We start from the raw sequence: 21,106 nt of genomic DNA, 5'->3' as shown, positions 1-21,106 counted from the left end.
ACTTGACTTTGGCAAGTCTCACGTTACCCCTGCACTGCATGACCTTTAACATAAACCTCTCTTTGCTGGTTAATCCCTTTTTCCACCCATTGCAGGCTTGTGGTTATTCCTAATATTCATTTTGTAGTAATTCTTCATCCAGTTAAGGCTTTGGCCTTTCCCCTGAGAGGTTTCCTTTCTTGCCTGGGATTGCATTCCAGACTGTTGTAATTTCAGTTGATTTCCCTGATTACTTCTCTTTATTTCTCAAAATTCCCCTTCTGAAAAAGTTAGCAGCAAGCTAATTTCTCCTTTTTAATTTAAATTGAAATACCATGAGGACATTCAATCTGAGATATTTTCTATGACAAGTTCCTTTATGATGTCCTTACTTCTTAAGGACATTAACGATACCTTCTTTCTTCTTTTGCTTCAAAGCCAAGCAAAAAAAGTCTTCCCTCCTGTTGGATTACTGATACTTCAGTGAAGAAACCAGACTTGTGTCCAGGAGTAGCCGCATCTCATCGTTACTAGCAGCGTGATGGGAAGTTAAGGTCTTCATTAAAGACACCACTCCCATGCTTGACAGTATCAGCCCTATGACAACAGCACAGAAATCCCTGTCCATATCCACATCTGACCCTAATGATCTAGAGGAAAGTGCCAGCACTACCCTCGTACGGCCTTTTGATGCTCCTGTCTCCTTCCTATCACTGCTGACACTTGCTAGATACGTCCCAGCCAAAGCACTGAAGGATGTGATTCCTTTCTCCCAGGCTAATGCTCTCGTTAGACCATGTTTCTGCAGAGCCACTATGAGGTCCGCTTACTCCTCTCCATCCCTGCTGCTGAGTCTATGTCCCACTCAGTGGTCCCCACACACTTCCCCAGCCTGGCCCAACTGTCTGCCTGATCTGCAGACTCACCCTGGGAGCTGCCGTGAGAAACAGCTGGTTTGCTTGATATAAAGAAGTCAAGCCCTTTGAAAATTATTCTATTGACTCCCTTTCCTTCACCAGGAGTCTCTGTCAAATCTAAGCTCATTAGACCCCGCTTTACCTTAGACTCCTAATAAAGGTGTCACTTGGAATTGCCTTTAGGTTCTTGGTTGGAACCTGGGCACCATCTGCAATCTCAAGGCCAAGGATGATTCCAATCTAGCTTCTCTCTCCACTTGTCTTCTGGCCACCTCTTTTGCCTCTTTTTCTCTCTGTTGCTGCCATCTTGTGAAGCTTTGTAACCCCCCCAGTCCGCAGGAACAGGCATGTTTTAGGAGCTGTGAGGCTTATAGGTCATGGAAGGCTGAATTCTTTGGGGCCTGGATACAAATGGGATGTCAAATAGCTACTCCACTGCTGCATCAAGTTAGTATCTGCTGGTGATTTAGGAGGAACTCTACATGCTATCAGCCTCTTGCCAGTGGTTCTCAGCACCATGACTGCAAAGCTCGACAAATGACAGAAGAATCCTCTTTTCCTTCTCTTCTGTTGACTTTCTGGAGGAAAGATCAGGTCCTTAGACCATCTCTGTCCCATGGCTTGAAACCTGCAGGAACTTGCTCTGCCTCCACTGCACCGGGGCCGATTCCTCTGACCTTTTCCCCAAACAGCTCTTTCTTCTTCTCTTTACAGCTATACGGTACACCACTAACTTGGGGCCCAAACAAACATTAATATGACCGAGAACAATTATTTGCTTCGTAGGTCTGGAAGGAAAGGTTTAGAACAGAGGGACTGGAAAGGTCTGACAGAGATGTTTCACCAGCACAAGGGAGAACGCCTGCAGTCCCCGCAAATGCATTTGGTGATGGGTGGAAGCTCCGCGGTGCTTCCCTGATAGTCCCACGGGCTGGCACAGGGGACACACGGAGCCGGTGAGGTGAGGAGGAGATTGCCGAGGGGATTCCCAGCTGCTGGTCGGTGCCTGAGCAACTCCAGGGCTGCTGTGCCTTTCCGCGCCACCTCTGCCGGGATCAAGAGGGACTAGCCACGTGTCACGATTTTTGCACATGATAACACAGCGCTGCCGAGGGGCTCTGGGACCCCAGAGCAGGTCCCACTGATGGATGCCCAGTGCAGTGCGATGCCGGAGCTGGTCCTGGGGGAGGCCCCAAAACAGCATTCTCTCCCCAATGAGCTGGGGGTGAGTCTCTGTGTCTGAAAAAAATCTCTTCTACTTAGGACTTCAAGTGCATTTTTCACATGGGAAAAATCTTGCTGCTGGTGAAGGATCCAAGGAGAAAGCCGACGTGTGCCGGGTGAAGGCTGCCAAGTGCTGGGAAGTGTTTGCTCTAAAGAGGTATATGAAATTCCTCTCTAAAACTGAAATGAACCCAGCCTGTGGTAGCTGTTTTGGGTCGGAATCAGTCGACTGGATGGTGAGGAAAGGAGGACTTACACGCCCAGAGGCTATGTAATAAAATAAAGAGTTTTCAAATACAGCCCAGTTCCTGCGAGCGCATCATCCCATTTTCTCCATACAGATTCAAACCCTGTGCTCAGGTTGAGATTTTTAGCTGGAAAGGCCTAAGTTTGAGCTGGCCTGGACACAGCCAGTGGTCACCAGGGGATAACAGACGATTTTCCCCTTGCATGGACATGCAGCACACTCTGGAATCAAATTCTTCACCTTCAAACCCTTCTTTTGCCACTTGTGGTGAACAAATTTATTGTTCTCTTTCTCATTCTTATTCGTTTTCTTTTTCCCTGTGATATACTGAATTTCTTTTCTTATTCTTATTCATTTTCTTGTTCCCTATGATGAACTGAATTTCTTATTCCTATTCTTATTGCTTTTCTTATTTTCTTGTTCCTATTTCAATTCCTATTCTTATTCTTATTCTCATTCTCATTCTTACTCCTCTACCTCTTCCTCTACTATTGCTATTGCTATCACTATTACTACTACTACCATTACCATATTACTCTTACTATTACATCATTGTCACCATTACAGGCTGGAGCCACCTTTCACACCAAAATCCGACCATGCTGCGTGCTGTACAAACACAAAATGACCATGACCCCCATCCCGGTGCCTTCCCAATTTAAGTGCCAGGGAAGAGCCGGCAGGACGGGGCAGCAGGGGGGAGCGTCTCCCGCGCTGCTCCAGCACACGGGCAGACCCCTCGCTGCCGGCTGGCTTTGCCCAGAAGTTGGCGCGTGGCCTCTGGAGAATGGCACTGAGGACCTCTTGATGGTGGATGGGGACAGGGACGAGGGAGGCTGGTGGTGCAGCTCCAGCCGGGGTCGGGTGAGGCTGCAGGGCCCTGTGGGCAGGAGAAGAGCCAGCGTGCACACAGCCATCTGGGTAACATGATAAGGAGCTCATGGCATCTGAAAATAAAGGCTCATCCATCTAAAAAAAGCCCTGTGGTGGGGGTGAGGCATTATTTAACACCTAAGTGAAAGGGCTCTTACTTCTGTGCCAGATTTCAGCTTGGGGAACCTGTACAATGATTTCATTTTAAAAGCAGAGGTGCACTGAGCTGGTGCACAGATAATTAATAATAATAATAGTAATAAACAATAATAATAGTAATCAAATATTATGGTTTACAGCTTAAGACAGTGCTTTTGGGCCAGCACACATGGTCCCACTGTGCAAGGTGCTGTACAAACACCTAAATGAGAGCAGCCCCTTCCTTCGAGCTGTTCAGTCTTAAAACTAAACAGGGAAACATGGGGAAATGGTGGCACACAAGGGCCTGAACGCCTGGGCTTTCCCCCCGTTTCTGGCAGGGTTGAGTCAGAAAACGATGTAGGAGGCAGCAGGGTGAGAAGGATGGAGCAGAGAGGCAGGGTGAGGACGAGTGCTGCAAGGATGAGCCTGCCAGCCTGCAGCAGCAGCACGGATAAGCACGGTGGGGGACGAGGGCATGGCCTGCAGAGGAACAGGGCATGGACGGGGAACGTGTCCTTGCAGGGAAACAGGGAATGGATAGGGATGTATCCCTGCAGGAAAACAAGGTACGGGTGGGGATGTGTCCCTGCAGAGGGGCAGGGTCATGGATGGGGACATGTCCCTGTGGAGAAGCAGGACATGGATGAGGATGTGTCCCTGCAGGAAAACAGGCCATGGGCAGGGATGTTTCCCTGCAGAGGACTAAGGCATGAATGGAAAGGTGTCTCTGCAGAGGAGCAGGACATGGATGATGATGTGTCCCTGTGGAGGAGCAGGGCACGGATGGGGACAGCCCACCGCAGCCCCCTCTGCTCACCCCATTCCCCACTGAGGGAGCAGACAGGTTACTGCTGCCCCGGGCATCATGTCCACCCCAGACCTGGGTTTGTGCAGGTGGTGGCTTCAGCTTTCTAACCTGCTTCAGCCCCAAACCTGAGTGGGGCCAAACCCACACAACACGGGCTCCCTGCAGGTGTGGGGCGAGCGTGTCCTGTCCATGGGCCCTTCTCTAGCCCCTGTGAGAGGTGGCCAGACCCACAGGCCCTGGGGGTTCCCCATCCCTGCATCCTGCTTCGCCCAGCAGCAAGGAGAGGAAGGCTTCCTGCAGCCGGGGTCTGCACCTGGATGGCGGCCTGATCCTGCTCCTTTGACAGTCCCGGGGCAGCCAGTTCAGGTGCTCAGTGTTCCCCATGGGGTCACCAGGTCCCACTGCTGCTTTGATGGGCTCGGGGCATAGACAGCGTCAGAGTAAAGACATGGTGGTCACCAACCCTCCAATAAGAGCAGAAAACCACTGGATTTGGTGTTTGGCCAGCTCATTTCTGGGTGTGCTATAAGTTCAGGTGGAATTCATTACCTGAGCATTGTGTGCACAGATAATTAATAATAATAATAGTAATAAACAATAATAATAGTAATCAAATATTATGATTTACAGCTTAAGACAGTGCTTTTGGGCCAGCACACATGGTCCCACTGTGCAAGGTGCTGTACAAACACCTAAATGAGGGCAGCCCCTTCCTCTGAGCTGTTCAGTCTTAAAACTAAACAGGGAAACATGGGGAAATGGTGGAAAATTTGCTGGAAATTGCTCAGGAAAAACCTGAGCAAATTTTTTTTTTCGCACAAAATCGCAATGAGATTATAAGAGTGAGCCTACCAGAATGGCTCTTCTTAAAAATATTCTGAATAACCGGGCCAAGGGAGGGGACCTCCATCTCCTCACACCCTGTGACATCCTTCTCCCTCCCGGCACTTCCTCCCGGTGGGATTTCTCCTGCCTAGGTTGATCAAGTCCCAAACCGGGGACTGCCAGGGGGATGTTGGCCGCCTCTGCAGTCCCCCGTCCTCGCCCCAAGCCCAGCTGTCCCACGAGAAGCTTCACATGCCTGGAGGGTCACCAGCTGCCCACCCCACTTCTGCAGGGGCCCAAGAGCGCTCCCAGGGCACGCGGGCACCGGGGAGGCCGTGAATGGGGAGTCAAAGAGGCCACCGAGCAGCCAGGAAAGCCACCACGATGGCCAGGTGTGGGCATGACCTCCTAGGAGAGCTGGTGGCACAGCCATCCCCCAGCTTTTCGCTTGCTGTTAGCTCTGTTGTTGCCTCTCCCAGCGGTACCCAGGAAAACACAAGCTCCTGTCCAGCACTGAGCTTTGCCGTGGGTCCTCAGACCCTCACAAGATGGGGGGCTGATACAGACCCGAGTCTCATCTCTCATTGCTGCCCTGCTTTGTGTCAAAGTGGAGGGCGCTGGCAAAGGATCGAGGTCCGGGCTGCAGCAGGGCCACGCAGGGTTACTCTGGAAAATATGTGCGCTGATATTTTATTCATCTAAAGCTGAAGTGGTCGGTATGAAAGAAAATAGCTTGTGGTCTTTCATACCTCGAGTCAATGAATTCCTGAGCCTTTTATAGCTCAGGAATGCTGGGCGCTCTTGGTTGGTTTTACAAGGCTGTGAAGCTGCAGTTTAAGGTCTGGATGAGCATTAATCACGGCGGGGATGATGACAGCTGCTCATGTTTTACCCGGCTTTCAGGCGGGTATCGCACTTCTGCACATTGCACCCTGTTTTCCCCACTGGTCTGAGACATTTGCTTTGGTCTGTGTGTGTGTGTGTGTATGTTACCTTCAGGCTTGTGGGACCACTGGGTCCACCAGTTTTAATACTGGGATGGAAGGGGGGCCTATGCCCAGCACACCATTGCAGTGCCAGCACAGGAGGCAGCTCAGCACCAACCTTGGGCACATCCCTGTGCTTTGCTTTTCCCCTCAGGCTGCTGTTTGAACAGCAGTCTTGCACCATGGGGGCGAGGAGGAGTGTTTCCCAAATTACCGTGACCTCTGTAATAAGAGCTACAGACCTGTAAGAAGATGGGGCTTGAGGTCCATGGGCAGACGGACCCTCAAGCCCCCATCACTGTAGGCTGATGGCCGGGAAGGGCAGCCCGGCACAGACCCCACCAGGTACCACCGACCCGCCAGGGTTCTCCCACCCCCATACTGTGTGTTTTCTGGGCGAAAAGCTCATCTGCTGCAGGGTACCCAAAAACCTGGCCAAGGGTGGTCCAGGGACACAGCAGGATGCTCAAACCCAGCCCGATTTCTTGGGTTGCATCCAGACCCCAGACCGGGGATCCCAGTGGCGAGTGGACACTTGGTAGCACCCTGCCTGCCGGCGAGGGATGTCTGCACTTTGTTCATGTTTCACTGCAGCGTACCTTAAATCCAGCTCCGAGAGGTATTTAACGATGCGAGAAGTCACAGCTTTTCCCCAAGAACGCACCTCTCCGCTGTTTGTACGTTTGTTCCTGCAATGCAGGGAAGAGAAAGCCCTGAATATGGTAACAAACCAGCGCAGAAGAGATGTTGCAGCTGTAGAGTATACTGAATCCAAGTGAATCCTGAAAAGGTCTCATCATTTTGGGTGGGATGTGACTCGTGATTTTTGAATGCCTCTATGGCAATTTTGTTAATATTTTTAGCTCTTCTGAGCTCTCTCACTGCGTGTTCTAAGTAGAGAGACCACTGTCCTGTACTTTTGGGAACATGCAGTAATCAGGGATTTTAATGTTTAAACAAATCGGCTCTGAAGTTTGCTTCTTTGTACTGTTTTTTTCCCCCCCGCTAGGTTAACATGCAAAACGTACTTAACTTGGAGACAGCGTTGCAGTGATGTTCTTGTTTTTTGGCTGGAGCATCTGTGGTGAGGGCACAACTGAAAAATGGGATAACACCCTGCCTTGTTATATCTGAACACAGTTGGCCACGGGGCTTTCCCCACCCTAATACTGATTTTGCCTCTTGATTTCTTTTCTCCCATGGCCTTGAAAAACCAAGCCAAGCCCCAAATCCTACTGTCAAATCTTGACTTGAAGAAAGCTGAAAAGCCACAATCTCAGCAATCACCAAATTTTTGTTCTTGGTGGTAAAGAGCCAGAGCACTAAAAATACTTCCAGCTGCCATGTCTTGGAGATGGAGCAATCAGACGGGTCAGGCCGACCCATGCTCGCACAGGGAACACAAGGTGCCAGGATGTGGGTGAAGCAAACCGCTGCTCGAGTTTCTGCAAAACCCCTGGGTCTTTGCTGACACGCTCCTGCCCAGGGCAGGTTGTGTTTTTTAACGTGTGTGAGGATTTGGGGAGAGGAGGTTGGGACAGGCAGAGGAGAGCCCACAGGGGAGAGATGCCTTAGTGGCTTTCATGCCTTTCATGCCTGCAGCTCCCTGGGACCTGATTCAGGAATTCTCCAACAGACACTTTCAACAGCATGTGAGAGCCTGCTGAGCAAACCTCCCTTACTCAAAGCCAGACACTTGGGTAACTTTTGCTCCCCTCCCCCAGTTTATTTCAGTTGCATAAGCAAACAGACGAGCAGTATTTCCACCGGGCTGGAGCACTCCCCTTGCCCACGCAACAGCTTGAAACGGGGTCTGATCTTTACTCCTTACTGAGGACGTTATAGTAATTCAAGACTATCTACAAGGTATTTAGGTATCTCACTCACACTGATCCAACACCTGTCAAATAAAGAAACCCCAGACCCTCCAGAACAAAAACAAACAGATCAATGGGAGTGCTATGCTTAGCGGCAATGCAGGGCTAAAGGATCTTTAGATCTTTGCCAAAGCGTCTCCTTAAGTTTCCACCCCCATTTCCTTCAGGTGAAGATGATCTCACTAAAATCCTGCTCTTCTTGCTTGTCAAAGCTCTCAGTTTGGTCCTCTGCTTTGCAGACCCACTGATTTTGTGCCCATATACACCTACTGACGGCACCTGCTGCGGGGCCTTTCATTAACAGCTATGAAAAACAGAGGAGATGCAACCTTAAAGTCCCCAAGGTATCACTTCTCAGTCTTAGCACGTTGTGTGCAAAGCTTAGACAATTGTTTAAAAAGTCCTTTCTTCTTGGGGACTGAATATATTCACACTGGAAAAGTGAGAAAAGAAACATGTTTATACATTTATTATATACAATATTAAGGCACAAGTTTAAACAGCAAAGAATAAGAAATCTTTGGCTGACCAACAATATCAATATTTGCTGTGGGTGACACATAACGTTCTTCATTTTCCCCCTATGTACAAATAACCCTCCAGCTGTACAACACTGTACACCAACTTCTCTATACAACCAATGACAATAAAAAATGACAGTATTTTACAACTAGTTACCAACGTCACCTGGAACGGCTACAGCACAGTTTCCCAAAACACAAAACAGTTCAAAGAGCTGGGAAAACCAGCACAAATGGAGTTGCACCACTGAGGGACTGATTTATGGCAGTAGCACTCCACGCAAGTCCTGCTAGTGCTTGGGCTGGGGGGAGGCCCGCTGGTCCTCCAGACCTTCCCTCCAGGAAAACTAACATCTCTTGAGTTCAACATAATTGAGGAGAATGAACCTTTGAGTTTATTTGAGCTGGGACTCCAAAAGCAAACGAGAGTTGCCTACACCATAGTCTCTAACAAATGGTTTCCTATATGTGACCATGAATCTGGTGCAGCATCGGTTGTAAACACACCTCCCACATACCAGAAACTGGAGGGACTGTGGTCTCCACGAGGAGGAGGAGGAGGGGGAGTGCTGTACTCTAGCTGACTTGGAGAAGCTGAGCTACACCATTACCAAACATAACCGAAAGCCACATCACACGTGCTGATCCAACACTGTTTCTGCTGGACACCTAGCTGTCTGCCTGTACACAAATTATTAAATAGTTTCATCAGAAGAAATGGTACAGCTGGTAATAAAATGCTTAGGGACTTCCAAGCACCTGGGTATCCTTATTTCTTGGAGAAAAATGATGAAATGAAATATTCACCACCATTTTACTTGTATTCCCTTGCTTTGTCTTCCTCCTGCCCCGCTCCAACCACAGACACTCGAGGAAGGGCTACGGAGGTGGGTCAGCGCTGCTGCCACGCGCAGGCCCAGCTTTTATGCAAACACTTACAACCTTTAAATTAACTTTAGAGAAAAAAATAAAATTATTTTACAAGGCATATATTAAGCTGCGTAACATCTTCCAAGGGTTTTACACATTTGGTTTCACAATGCAAAGCTGCTAATACTCAAAACACACAGTTCGCTTGCCCGCACAACCTACCTACCGCTACTTGGTTTAAGAAGTGCAAAAATCAGAAAGAGGGCGACACTGACGAATGTCTAATTCTATGTACACGCAAAAATAAGTGCATAGATTTAACATAGCCATTTTGTTTTTTAAAAAAAGGTATCAGCCAGGCAGTATTGAGCGCAGGGCTCTGGCCCCTGCAGGCGTTGAGGTTGCAAGGACTTCAGTTTTCAGTGAAAGCAGAGTTTAAAGTGCCTGGTGTTTTCACAATCAAGGGCTCTGATCCGATACCTACAGGAAGGGGTGACCTTGAGCCAGCCCTGAGCACACGATTACTTCCAGCACCCATCAATTTTCCACTCTAGGCAGTTTCACATAAAATCCCATCACCCATTTTCCCAAAGCCAAGTTCTTCCTAATGTCATTACGGTGCACCACAAGGTTCAGGAACCGCAAAGCCAACACAAAAATACCTCCAAGAGGAAAATTTCCCTATCAGCATGTGCAATGCATGAAGCAAATGGTATGCCATGATTAATGCTGCTGGTGAGTTGGCTGTCTTACAAAGACAGTTGCCACCTCTTACAGAAATCAGGGACTAAGCTGAAAATGAGAATTGTTCCACCCCGGTTAAAACAAGGTGAAAAGAAACTGCACCTCAGCACAGGAAACAGATGATGCTCATGCTTTGCTTTGCAGTTAAACCCTTCCTGGCCTGATCCTACATCCCTTAATCCCCAGTCCCATGTCAGCTTGAACAGCAGGTTTGTATGCTCAAGGAAGGTAGGATTTGGCTGTAGGCACTGAAAATAAGGAAAAATCCTGTTCTTACCACAAACACACTGATTCTTCCACTACTATGAACCACTGCACAGTTAGAGGCATCTTCTGATCTCACATGCAAGCCCAGATTAACTCCAGTGGAAATGCACCCACACAACCCCCCTCTGAATGAGCTTCTGCACTGCACAGCCCTTCGGGAAGCTGCCAGGATCCTCCCCCAACTTTCCCTCCTGAAACCTTCCCATCCTTACAAAAGGAATTGCTTCAGCAGGGTCCTCCTCCCCTCCTCTACTTTCATCCTCCATGGGAATTCCAGTCAACAACTGCTCCTACCAAAAAAAGAAGTCTCAGCAAGCTCTGAGGTTGCAAGACATGAATATTTGCACTGTAAATCCAGCTCCAAGAGCAACACTTGTCCAGCTAGGAAAGAGACACCTGACCTGCCTGCCCAGGAAAACCACACCACACCACTTCAAACAAATACTTAGAAGAACCCGCTGTGTACATCTATGGACCAATTATTCACTGAAATTAAGCAGTGAATACTTTTGAGAAATGAATTGATACTGAGAAAGATGCAAATTTCTCCTGGGTTATTGAGAAACTCCCTCTGGCCTCAAAAGAGCCGGGATTTCTTTCCCTGTCCCGGCTGCAGAGAGGCAGGAAAACAGAGCGGCAGTTTGCACCCAGTCTGTAACTTCACTACCTTCTCTTTACACCAGAAAATGCAGTCTCCTTTTCCCTCAATGATCCCCTTCTCACGCCACATTCCGTTTTCAACGCCCCTTTCTGCTCAGAAAATCCCAGATGTTCATTTCATCGCTCCTCTTCAGCGCTCTTGACTTCTCGCCTGGTCCAAAGTCAACTTATCAACTCAAGCTTCATTTCGGGCACAAACTTTCTCTATCTTTCTTCAAACTCTCAGGGTTAGTTTTTAAGGTTGGCAGACCGAGGACCATCTTGGACCTGGCTGTACGCACACAAAACCCCAGAGATGCCGTCCTCTGCTCAGATGAGGACTTCCATCATGTCTGTATCTGGAAACTCAGGCTTGTGGAGCAAGCTGCTCACTCTGCCTTTGCTGTCGGGCAGCTTCCCATGGCTTGAGTTCTCTGCAATGAGAAGAAGGGAAAGTTGGTCTTCAGCTCAAATTCAACAGCAAATTGTTCAAAGCAAATATAAACCCATTTTTTTGGGGTGGTGGTGGAGCACATCTTAACTGTACATCCTACATACTGAAAGCCAAATTTGATCAGGAGGCCAAGAACATGTCATGCTGAATTCCCTGCACAATGACAGTAGGTGTGTTGGTGTGCATAGACCCCAAGGGCAGGCGTAAAGACAGTATTTAAGAGATACAGACCAAAGTACCTCTTTAGCTGTAGCCCTAGAGATAAACAGGCATTTGTGAAAGGTCTACATCACTTTACCAAATTACTACTTGTCATCTGATCCACAGTAGCTCTCCACATGTATGCTGCTACTCTCCATCAAGTACAAAATTTTGGAGTTTAAAACATTACGAAGGCAGTACACAAATAATCAGGTAGGTGGCTTAATCTAAAATGTATTACTTTGCCAGTGGGATGGGCTAAGAGAATGTACATGGCCAATTATCACAATGTATGATAGATGTTGTTAGGTGTTTATCTTCACCACCATAGTTCTCGAAAGTCAAATTCAGGGAGAAGAAGGACTCTAATTTCTTACAAGCAGGAACAGCTTGAAAGGCTATTTTAAAAGTACCTGGAAACAAATTCCAATCTGGATTGCCCAAAACACAGTAATCCAGATTTTCAAGCAATCAGTGATATTTGGCCCGATCAATGATACATGGCATGTTTTTAGAGGGAAGGCTTGCTTTTGAGACAAGATGAATGTGTAGGAAACTGGGTTTTTCAAAATAATGTGTGTAAAATAAACATCTCCCTTGCTGCAAACCAGCAGTTTCCACCTTTCAAAAATAATTAAAATTGTATTTCTTTACCCCCCCCCAAATCTCCACTTTCTCCTTACTATTTCCCCACAGGTTTCCTTTAAAAAAATAGGGAGAAAACGGTGCCTTCACTAACCATGTTTTAAGCTGAAAAAAAGAGAAGGGTCTTAGTATGTGAGCAGGTGTGGAGTGTTTTCAAGGTGTGAAACTGTAATTTTATCTTTGGCAGCATGAATAATTGCATTTGTTGGAAACTCTGCCTGCCGCAGGCAAGTGAAGCTTTACAGAAGCTGCCAAGCACAAAGCTCTGCAAAGCCAGACCGGGCAACCTTGGAAAGTTCCCTCCCTACGATTTTAGTTTCCCTGAAGAAACCTCCCACCACCTTACAAATTGTGAAGGCATCGCCCCCCTCCATCAACACTGGGGTGCCTCTGGGGATCCACTGACAGCCCTGGGGATGTTGGCGTTTCGCACCGATGCGGGGATCTGGCAGAGCTCACCCAGTTTCTCACTGGCCACTCGTGTCCCCGGGGGCCGTGAGGCCGGGCTGTGCGACGGGGTGGTACCCAGCCGTCCACGGCCGGGGAAGGAGGCGGTGGCGGGCCAGAAGAGCTCGGCGCTCTTGTCCGTCTGAGTGCTGCTGTCTTTGCTGCCTGTCTTCGTGTGGGAGGCCGCCGGTGCTGGGACAGGCACACAGGACAAGGAGGGCAGCGGAGGAGGCAGCGAGGGGCCCGACGGGTGGTCGTGGTGCTCCTTCCCCAAGAGCAGCCCTGAAAACACGTGGTGGTCAGTCACATCCCAGCTTGAACGTAAGTGCTCTCCCTCTGTCCCACCTCAGAGCTACAAGGCGCTGGTCTGGATATGTCTCCAGTCCTTTAGCTCGGCTTAGCTCTTCCCCTTGATACCGCCTGTTGCTCTTCTCCTGACATCCACATGGTACTTTCCTACAAAACCAGCCTTTTGAGAGCAGCTGCCCTTTCTTGCATCCCCTTCTGCACGCCTGTCCCAGAGGTACCCCCGGCACAGCCTCACACACCTCCATACCCCCTGTCCCATGCGGCCCCAAACCACAGTCCTGCATTCATTTTCCCATTTAGCTGCCGCATCACATCATGCACTCCTACCCAAAGGGATGCTCACCCTTTTGTTTAAGCGTGCTTTTTTCCTAGCCTAAATTTGTTATTTACTCCCACAAAGCTGCAAATATCATCTGCTTGTTTCTGGCAGGCTTTCCCCCAAAGATGGCTTTCCGTAATCAGTGCAGAATGATTTAATATGATTAAAGATATAATTAAGATACAATGCAAGGTTAAAAAATGACTAATTTTTGACTTCAGCAAAAGGACACACGTTCTTTCCATGGAAAGTGCTCTGGAAATGAGCCGTCGGGGCAATGTGTGCCACGGCCAGGGTCACTTTTGCTAAGCTCAAGCAGAAGGATTAGGACGAAGTGATGGATGAGCCAAAGCTTAAGCAAAAACTGAGCTCACCTATGCTTCCCTTCCAGATCTTCTCTTCCTTCTTCTCCTCAGCTATCTGGTTGCTGGTGAGCGAGGTCTGGCGTGAATGCACGCCCGTAGCAGCAGCAATGGAGGGGACGGACCGAGCTGGTCGCAGGCTGGTGCTGTCGGCTTTCCCGGGGTCCTTCCGTGACCGTTGCTGAAGGACCTTGATCATGGCATCCTTCTCAATTATTTTTGCATGGAGATTCTTTATTCTGCCAAAACATGAATGCCTTGCTTACAGGAATGAAAGAAACATTTGTATGGGCAGCTCTCCTCACCCTGGCGCAGCAGGATGGGTCCCTGGGTACATGCCCTGCGGCTCTGTCCCCTCCAGTTTTGAGTGACTCGGACAAGGCAGCTCCCACCAGTTCCTCTGAGGATAGCCGTGCACTTTGAAACAGGCAGTGTTTCTAGCTATTAAGCCAAAACTGGGAACTCTTTTCTGCAAGGTTAACTGAACCCACCTATTGCTGTGGCTTTACCAGCCCAGCAGGAGCGATGAGGGCAGTATCCCGACTGGGCTGCAGATTGCTACCTTCACCAGGATACAAACACACAGGCAATTTCCACCCCGTAATACATCAGGGCCAAATGTGGAAACTCTCCTTTGGCAGGCTGAGTTAACCCCACGATTCGGGTCTGTCATCAGCCGGAGTAAAGACCTGCTGAAGGTCTTTACCTTCCCGAGCGGAAAGGTTCCCTTTGGTTTGTCTAACAGTTGGGCTGGGCTCTTGCTTCTCCCTCACTACTGCAGAAACGATCAGCACACAGTGTGCAGAGCTGAGCAAAGCTCACTACTTCTCTCATACAGACTCCGAAGACTCTCAAATCACAAAAAAATAGGATTCTCTGAGACTTTTCTCCAGGAATGATTAACATCAAATCATACCGAAGGACTACAAAACCACATTTAAAAAAAAATAATTGTACATGTACAGTATGACAGCCAGATGACTATAGCTTGACTGTGATGTACAATATATAGTCCAATGCAGCTGCATTTGTGAAGCAGTGAAAGCTAAAATGCCGCATCTGGAAAACCTACACGTACAAGGGAGATAGCTACTAACTTCATGTGGGCATTAGTTTTCATAATCAGATGTCTAATTTGCAATGAAAACACAAGATCATAATCTATCTTTAATGAAGTCAATGGCAAAACTCCGTTACTTCACCGGAAGCAGGATTAGCTTGCATCTGTGAGTGGAAAACAAAAACCAAACCCAGTAAAAACAATCATTGATATTTTCCACAAGCAACAAATACACCTTTTTATAAAAGTGTCTGCAGACGGGTGTTTTTGTGGGGAAGCCAACACTGAAGACCAAATTTTAAATAGTTTTTCAGTAAAAACCTAGAGGAATACACAAACTTTCTCAAGGGATTTTTACTCATCAAAAGGCCAATTTTTACCAGGAAAAAAGTCTGGATTAAAAATACTGCCCAGGTCTAACACTCATTGAACTACATGGCCACATGTCCACTTGTGTGCTGAAAATGGAGAAGTATCTGCAACAACGAATGTTACTCTCGCTGACTGCCTGTGCCCAAAAAAGTTTATTTTATATCTTCTACTGCTTGTAAATGCATCTTTTTTAGTGATGCTCATGGTGCTAAATTTTGCAGGTTTGTTCCTAAATGCCAATGTGACCATCACACAACTTGGATGTGGGAAACAGCGTATCTAGAAAGAGCAGTAAGCAGGCAAGGAGTGAAGAGCGAGGCAAAGGCAAGCCCTGGCGTTGCTCATTATGTAGGAGTGGGATTACAACTTCAGCTTTTACAACCAGACACTCTTGTTTCCAGAGGGGGATTTTCACTGAGATTAAACAAGCATTCAGCTTCCTCGCGTGCCAACCTCCTTTTAATAGTGGAACAATGTCTGTTTTGTAAGGTCATTTTTGGCACAGAGAGGTTTAACGGGAAGGTAGGGGGGAAGTTATCTAACGACAGCAACTCTTTAATCCCTGTTTTAACGCTGAAGAGCAAAACTAAGTCAAGTGACGCTAAGCCCATCCTTTCCAGGCATGCATGAAGGAGCAGAAGGGCATCCTGGTTTATCTGAACTCAGCCCAAACCCCACGACGAGCAGGTACGGCACGACGGCCCCTTACGTGTACTCCATGTCCTGGCAGCGCCGGTTGCGCTCTCCCCCCCCCCCGGCCAGCCCCGCCCCCCCAGCACGCTCTCGCCGTAGCTGCCGTTGCGCGAGTGGCTTGGGGCCGAGGCGTCCCTGGCAAAGCGGTTCAACAGGGTGAGTCAGGCTCCTGAGACTGTGAGGGCAGCTTTTGCAAGTGAGATTGGTCCTTGCAAAGAAAACCCCAAACCCACATTCAAAAGCAAGCTACTGATGGTTGCCTTCAAGCAGACAGCTGTCTGGTGTTGGGTGCCTTGCTGCGGTCTACTCTTGCCTCAGGTTTAGTCATTAACACCATTAAATAACTGGGCTCATTGAACAGAGAGCACGCTAAAATCGTGGGCAAACCCCATGGGGCTCACAACTGTCCCAGAGGACAGGGTCAGACATCAGAAGGACTCACTCACTGGGGAAATGGTCCCAAGTCAACAAGACTACATCACAAATGAGAAACAAAATTGCACACTCTGGAATGTGAAAAATAGCTCAGGAATTGCTGCCTAGACTGGAGTGCAAAAGAAAAGGATCATCCCGAGTCACGCACTCAACTGTGTTTCAAAGGGAAATCTCATTTTAGGATGTTTTCAGGGCATTTGGCTTCTAAGAAACTGGGGTGAGAAGTTAATTATCCCATCCTCCTCATTGCTGGAAAGCCTCGCTGCAGTGCCTTGTGTACTTCTTGGCACCACGCTTTGACACAGACAAACTGGAGACAGTCCAGGCAAATGCCATGGGAATGGGAAGGGGTTTACACTAGGACGTGAGGAATGGCTGAAGAAGTTAGTTCAGGCCAGGGATGATACAACAGGGCATATCTGTCTTCCAATATTTACAAGGCTGTTACAATGTCGACAGTGATCTGTTGTTCATCATGTACACCTGGGAAGGACATGAATCAATTGAGGTAGTTTGCCGTAAAGAAGTTTAGCTTAGCTATCAGGAGAACCTTTTTATTTTGAAGCTTAATGAAGTGGTGAAACAGGGGACTTAGGCCACAAAATTTCCCTCATTACAGGTTTTTAAAACTAGGTTAAACCACCACGTTGCAGACTGCGGGATGGATGCAGCCACGTATGAACAGTCTCTCCTTGCTCCATTGGTGTGGTGGGGAGGAGCTGCCTTATCTATGCTGTGCAATTTGGCAGCCCCAGTCTTTGCCGTTGAGGCCATGGCTTGAGTCTGGTACCTGGATTTGATAAACTTTTGGACCTGGTCAGAACGGTAAATCCTGTCTTAACCAACTATTGTATCTCACTGGCATGACACCACGGAAAGGCACATTAACCCTTGCAGTGCGACTCAGCAGGGAAAGGCAAGCAAAATCCAACTGTAAGAAAACATCCATTCCTCATTATTCCCCCATGCTTTCTGCTGCAAACAGAGTTGCTCACTTGCAGCAACATCTCACCTCTCCGTTGCAGCTGTGGCTGCGGCATTCATGGCAAAGTGCCTGATCGTACTCTCCTCCAGGTACTTCTGCTCCCACTTGGTCATGTCGGCTTCCAGGGCCAGGATCCTTTCCTCCTTCTCCCGCACTAGCTCCATCAGGGCTGGGGCATTGTGCTCCGGGAGGCTGCTCGCCTGGTAGCTGCCCTGCCTCTGCCAGTGGAAACAGCAAGATATTCACCTCCTGCCAAGTATGGGAGCTACTGGCCCTTTTTTCCCCACGTCTTCTCTGGAGCTCACAAAGACATCCCCATGTCTTTTGGCAGGGGCAAGGGGAAACCCCGGCTAAACCCCTTATGTTGCAGGAGGACAGGCAGGCTGACCATGTGTGCAAGCCCAGCACATGCTTCTCCGGACCATGCTGACAGAAGTAGGGATCCAGCTGCTCCCTGGATGTGCAGGGATTTCGTGGGATATCCCAAGCCAAGGGAAAAGGTAGGAAAAAAAGCTGGTAGGAAAAAGAAGCAACGAAGCTTTAAAAGATATTCTTTTTGCTGGGACTTCATCACATGGCTGGGCAGTGCTCGGTATGGACAGGCAGTTATTACCAGAGGGTTTATATATAAAAGCAGAAAAAAAAGTGACATGTAACCTAGCTACATGTAACTTATTTAAAACAGTGGCTGGGAAAATATCCCAGACATGGATTTACGCCCGTCTCTTCTAGCACATTAGTTCTCATGTGCCCTCAGAAGATGCTTTCTGTAGTGCTGCAGGTAACTTTTGAAGATCCCCAGGCACTGTAGGGTGGCTCCCATGGGATGCTGACAAGCAGCAGTGGGTGCGTAACCCCTTGCATCTACGCTGTGAGGAAAGCACTTATCCAGGCAAGATTTATCCCGCCCAGTTACAGGCACTTAATTAAAGCACCTAAGTGGCACAGGTAGCCTTCCCGAGCTCCTCTCACTGCTGGTCGAGAGTGAAGGAGGATGGAGATCCAGCTCTCGGCTCAGGGGAGGTTGGGTGGAATAAGGGCACCCGGGGGAGAGGCATGAAGCTCGGGAAGAAGTCAATAGAAGTAAATGTTTTTTTCAATAAAAAAATGCAAGAGATTTGTTATACTCCATGGTGCACAGGACTGTGTCAAAAGGGAAACCGTATCTCGAGAGCACCGGCTTCTCATCTGTGCTACACCATGAGCTTCCACTGGCAAAGCCCCTCCCTGGTGCAGTACCAGCACACCAGAGCAAGGGCTGCAGCAACTGTTTCCATTTTCCAAACCACATTTCCTCCATCTAGACACTTATCTCCTGCTTACGGGAAACTAGAGATACCAGGGGAGGGCTGTGGCCTTTGCCTTTGGTGCGGTAACGTGTTTGGAAGCTGCTTTCTGGAAGAGAGCAATATGGAGTAACTCTTAGGAGCAATGGCTGCAAGTCTTCTCCTGCAAAAAACAGCACTTACACTTCAAATATTGTCAAATCCCTGGCAGGAAGGTAATATTTTGGAAGCACAGCCCTGGTCTGTAAATGGCATCTTGGGACATCACAGGTGCCTGTCATCTTCATTTTCAGTCAAAACCTCTGCCAGCCCTGCACGCTCAGCCTGTAACACTAAGTCAAAGGATTTTTTTTTTGGTCCTAGCTCATGCATTAGCGATAATGAAGGTTTGCTATTTGGACTCGGTTACCAATAAGCCAGGAACAGAAGATACTCTGGCTCGCTGTCTCCTTGTGTGCTGCGTCTGTACTGCTGACTCCAGTAAAAAGGAGAAAAAAAGCTCTTTTTTCTCTGTGATGAGAAAATATTTCAGTAGATATAACTTTGATAACTCAGAGAAGACAGCTCTGAAGTAAAAAGTTGGGGCGCCTTGAAGCAACGTAATTCATTGCAGGGTTGTGGCTCATAAAACAAAATGTATAAATAGTAAAAAATACCCCAAAGTCTCCTCTCAAAGCTGATAGGTGAGATGTGAAGTCAGAGTATCTTTCTTCTTAAAACTTGCTAGAGGGAACTGGTGTAGGCATTTGAGAACTACGGCAATCCAAAATGCAGTTGCTGATTACAGTGCCAAAAAAAAAAAATTAAAAATTAAACAATCTGTAAGTTACAGAGGAATTTTCTGCCAAAATGAGCAGACGTAGCCTGAACTCCCAAGACAAGGACTTTGTTGACAGTCCATCCCAGTAACTTAATATATCAATTTGTCCCTATATTCCAGCCCAGAGAACAAAACCTTTTCTAGTTCTAGTTTTACCTTCACTTGAATTTTAATTGTATTTTCTCAAACGTTCCTTCATTTGCATCAGCATTAGCATGTCATACCCCATGTAATTTCTTTTTTAAATTGGAGGAGAGCAGGCGAAGGGGCAATTCAGAAGAGCTACTGGAAGAAGATAGGAACAGCAAGCCCATGGTGGACAGGGCAAGAAAGATTTAACATACTTATACAGCAGCAAGGAAGAGCCAAGATGGATGGAAAGGGTCTCCAGGGAGCAGCAGTGACAGTGATGCCATTGGAGGGGTGCTGGGGGAACTGCCCTGCCCTGCGGCTGCCAGCGAGGAGATGCTCTCAGGTCCGGCCACCTCGTGACTCTGCAAACTGCTGATATTGCCCATAAAGCTGTTTCCCAGCCGCATCCTGCCAGCAGAATCAGACCCTCTGCTTTCTGGCAGCACAAGCTCTGTGTAACAGCTGCTTTGGTCTCCACTAATGGCTCATAAATAAGGAAGGGTTATTGTAGCAGATATATTTCTTGACAGACTAACTCTTGAGTGAGCCCTTCAAGAGTTACAAAAGCATCATGCTTTGCTTATGTTGCTGGTTTTTCCCCAAGTGGTGGTTTGATACACTTAGTACATCTGCTTGCCAGTGCCCGTGTATTTGGCACTTGGTGCTGGCTGTAACCTGGAAATCCTCCCTGCAACCTCCCATGCTTCTTTCTCCCCTTTTCACAGATGACTGGACTTCGGGACTCGGGGATGGAGGAGAACGTGAGAGACCAGGTTACCTAACCAAAGAAATAACTGTGCATAAAATACAAGCATAACGCTATCCCTCCGAGGACACGGGGCTGCCAAAAAACCGAGGGGACAGAAATGCAAAACTACACTTCTAGCCAGTCTGGACCGGACAATAATTTATTGTCTGAAGATGATGACACCATTGGACTCGATTATCGTTATGGGTCCCTTCCAACGAGATGTTCAATGATTCTATGATTTGTCTCCAGATCTGTTATAGACAGAGGTTTCTGTGAACCAAGTACATCTTCTTTGTCCAGAATGAATATTGCCTGAGCCCTTACTCCCACCTAATCCCACATCATCCCACCTTGCTTTTTCAATAAAAAATCGGCCAAAATCTGTGGGCTAAATATCACGCCCACGTATACTGCACCTTTCCTCTCTTCCTTCAGTGTGGAGCTGATCTTGCACAATCTGTGATTGCTGGAGAGAAACCTGGAAGGATGTTCTCCCCTGGCAGGTGTGGGGGTACACGTAGGGGCAGAGCCCTGCCTGCCCTTGAGCAGGGGAGCAAGGACCTCCCAGCCCCACTGCAGGCAGGGCTCAGCCGCGTCCAGCAGCCCCACTGTGGAGCTCCCCCATCCTCCACTGAAAATCATGAGTTAGAATCATAGAGTGGTTTGGGTTGGAAGAGACCTTCAAAGATCATCTAAGTCCAACCCCCCTGTCATGGGCAGGGACATCTTTCACTAGATCAGGTGGCTCAAAGCCCTGTCCAACCTGACCTTGAACACTTCCAATGATGGGGCATCCACTTAGGAAAGGCTTAGGTGGAAAGCCCAATGACCTGAACCCAAAAGCAAGGTGGCATCTCGCAGGGCTGCAAGCGACCATCCTTCTTTAAAAGCACTGCCAAAGGCCCCATGCTGGGGTC

The 21,106-nt window shown here is 48.2% G+C and overlaps 1 protein-coding gene across 1 annotated transcript in view; it reads right to left on the bottom strand.

Annotated features, from left to right (window-relative positions):
* Positions 1-8,319: 8,319 nt before the first annotated feature.
* AMOTL1 (angiomotin like 1) overlaps positions 8,320-21,106 on the bottom strand; it is a 48,104-nt gene continuing 35,317 nt past the window's right edge. Inside the window, 6 exon segments of the mRNA XM_009334873.1 lie at positions 8,320-11,352; positions 12,678-12,947; positions 13,668-13,894; positions 15,797-15,830; positions 15,833-15,915; positions 17,228-17,418. Of these exon segments, the coding sequence (XP_009333148.1) occupies positions 11,249-11,352; positions 12,678-12,947; positions 13,668-13,894; positions 15,797-15,830; positions 15,833-15,915; positions 17,228-17,418 (909 nt within the window). The 3' untranslated portion in view covers positions 8,320-11,248.

The sequence above is a fragment of the Pygoscelis adeliae genome, unplaced genomic scaffold (assembly GCF_000699105.1).
Source record: "Pygoscelis adeliae isolate BGI_AS28 unplaced genomic scaffold, ASM69910v1 Scaffold141, whole genome shotgun sequence".
NCBI classification, from domain to species: domain Eukaryota; kingdom Metazoa; phylum Chordata; class Aves; order Sphenisciformes; family Spheniscidae; genus Pygoscelis; species Pygoscelis adeliae.
The sequence above is the reverse complement of the archived record's forward strand: the minus strand, read 5'-3'. Positions and strand labels throughout refer to the sequence as shown.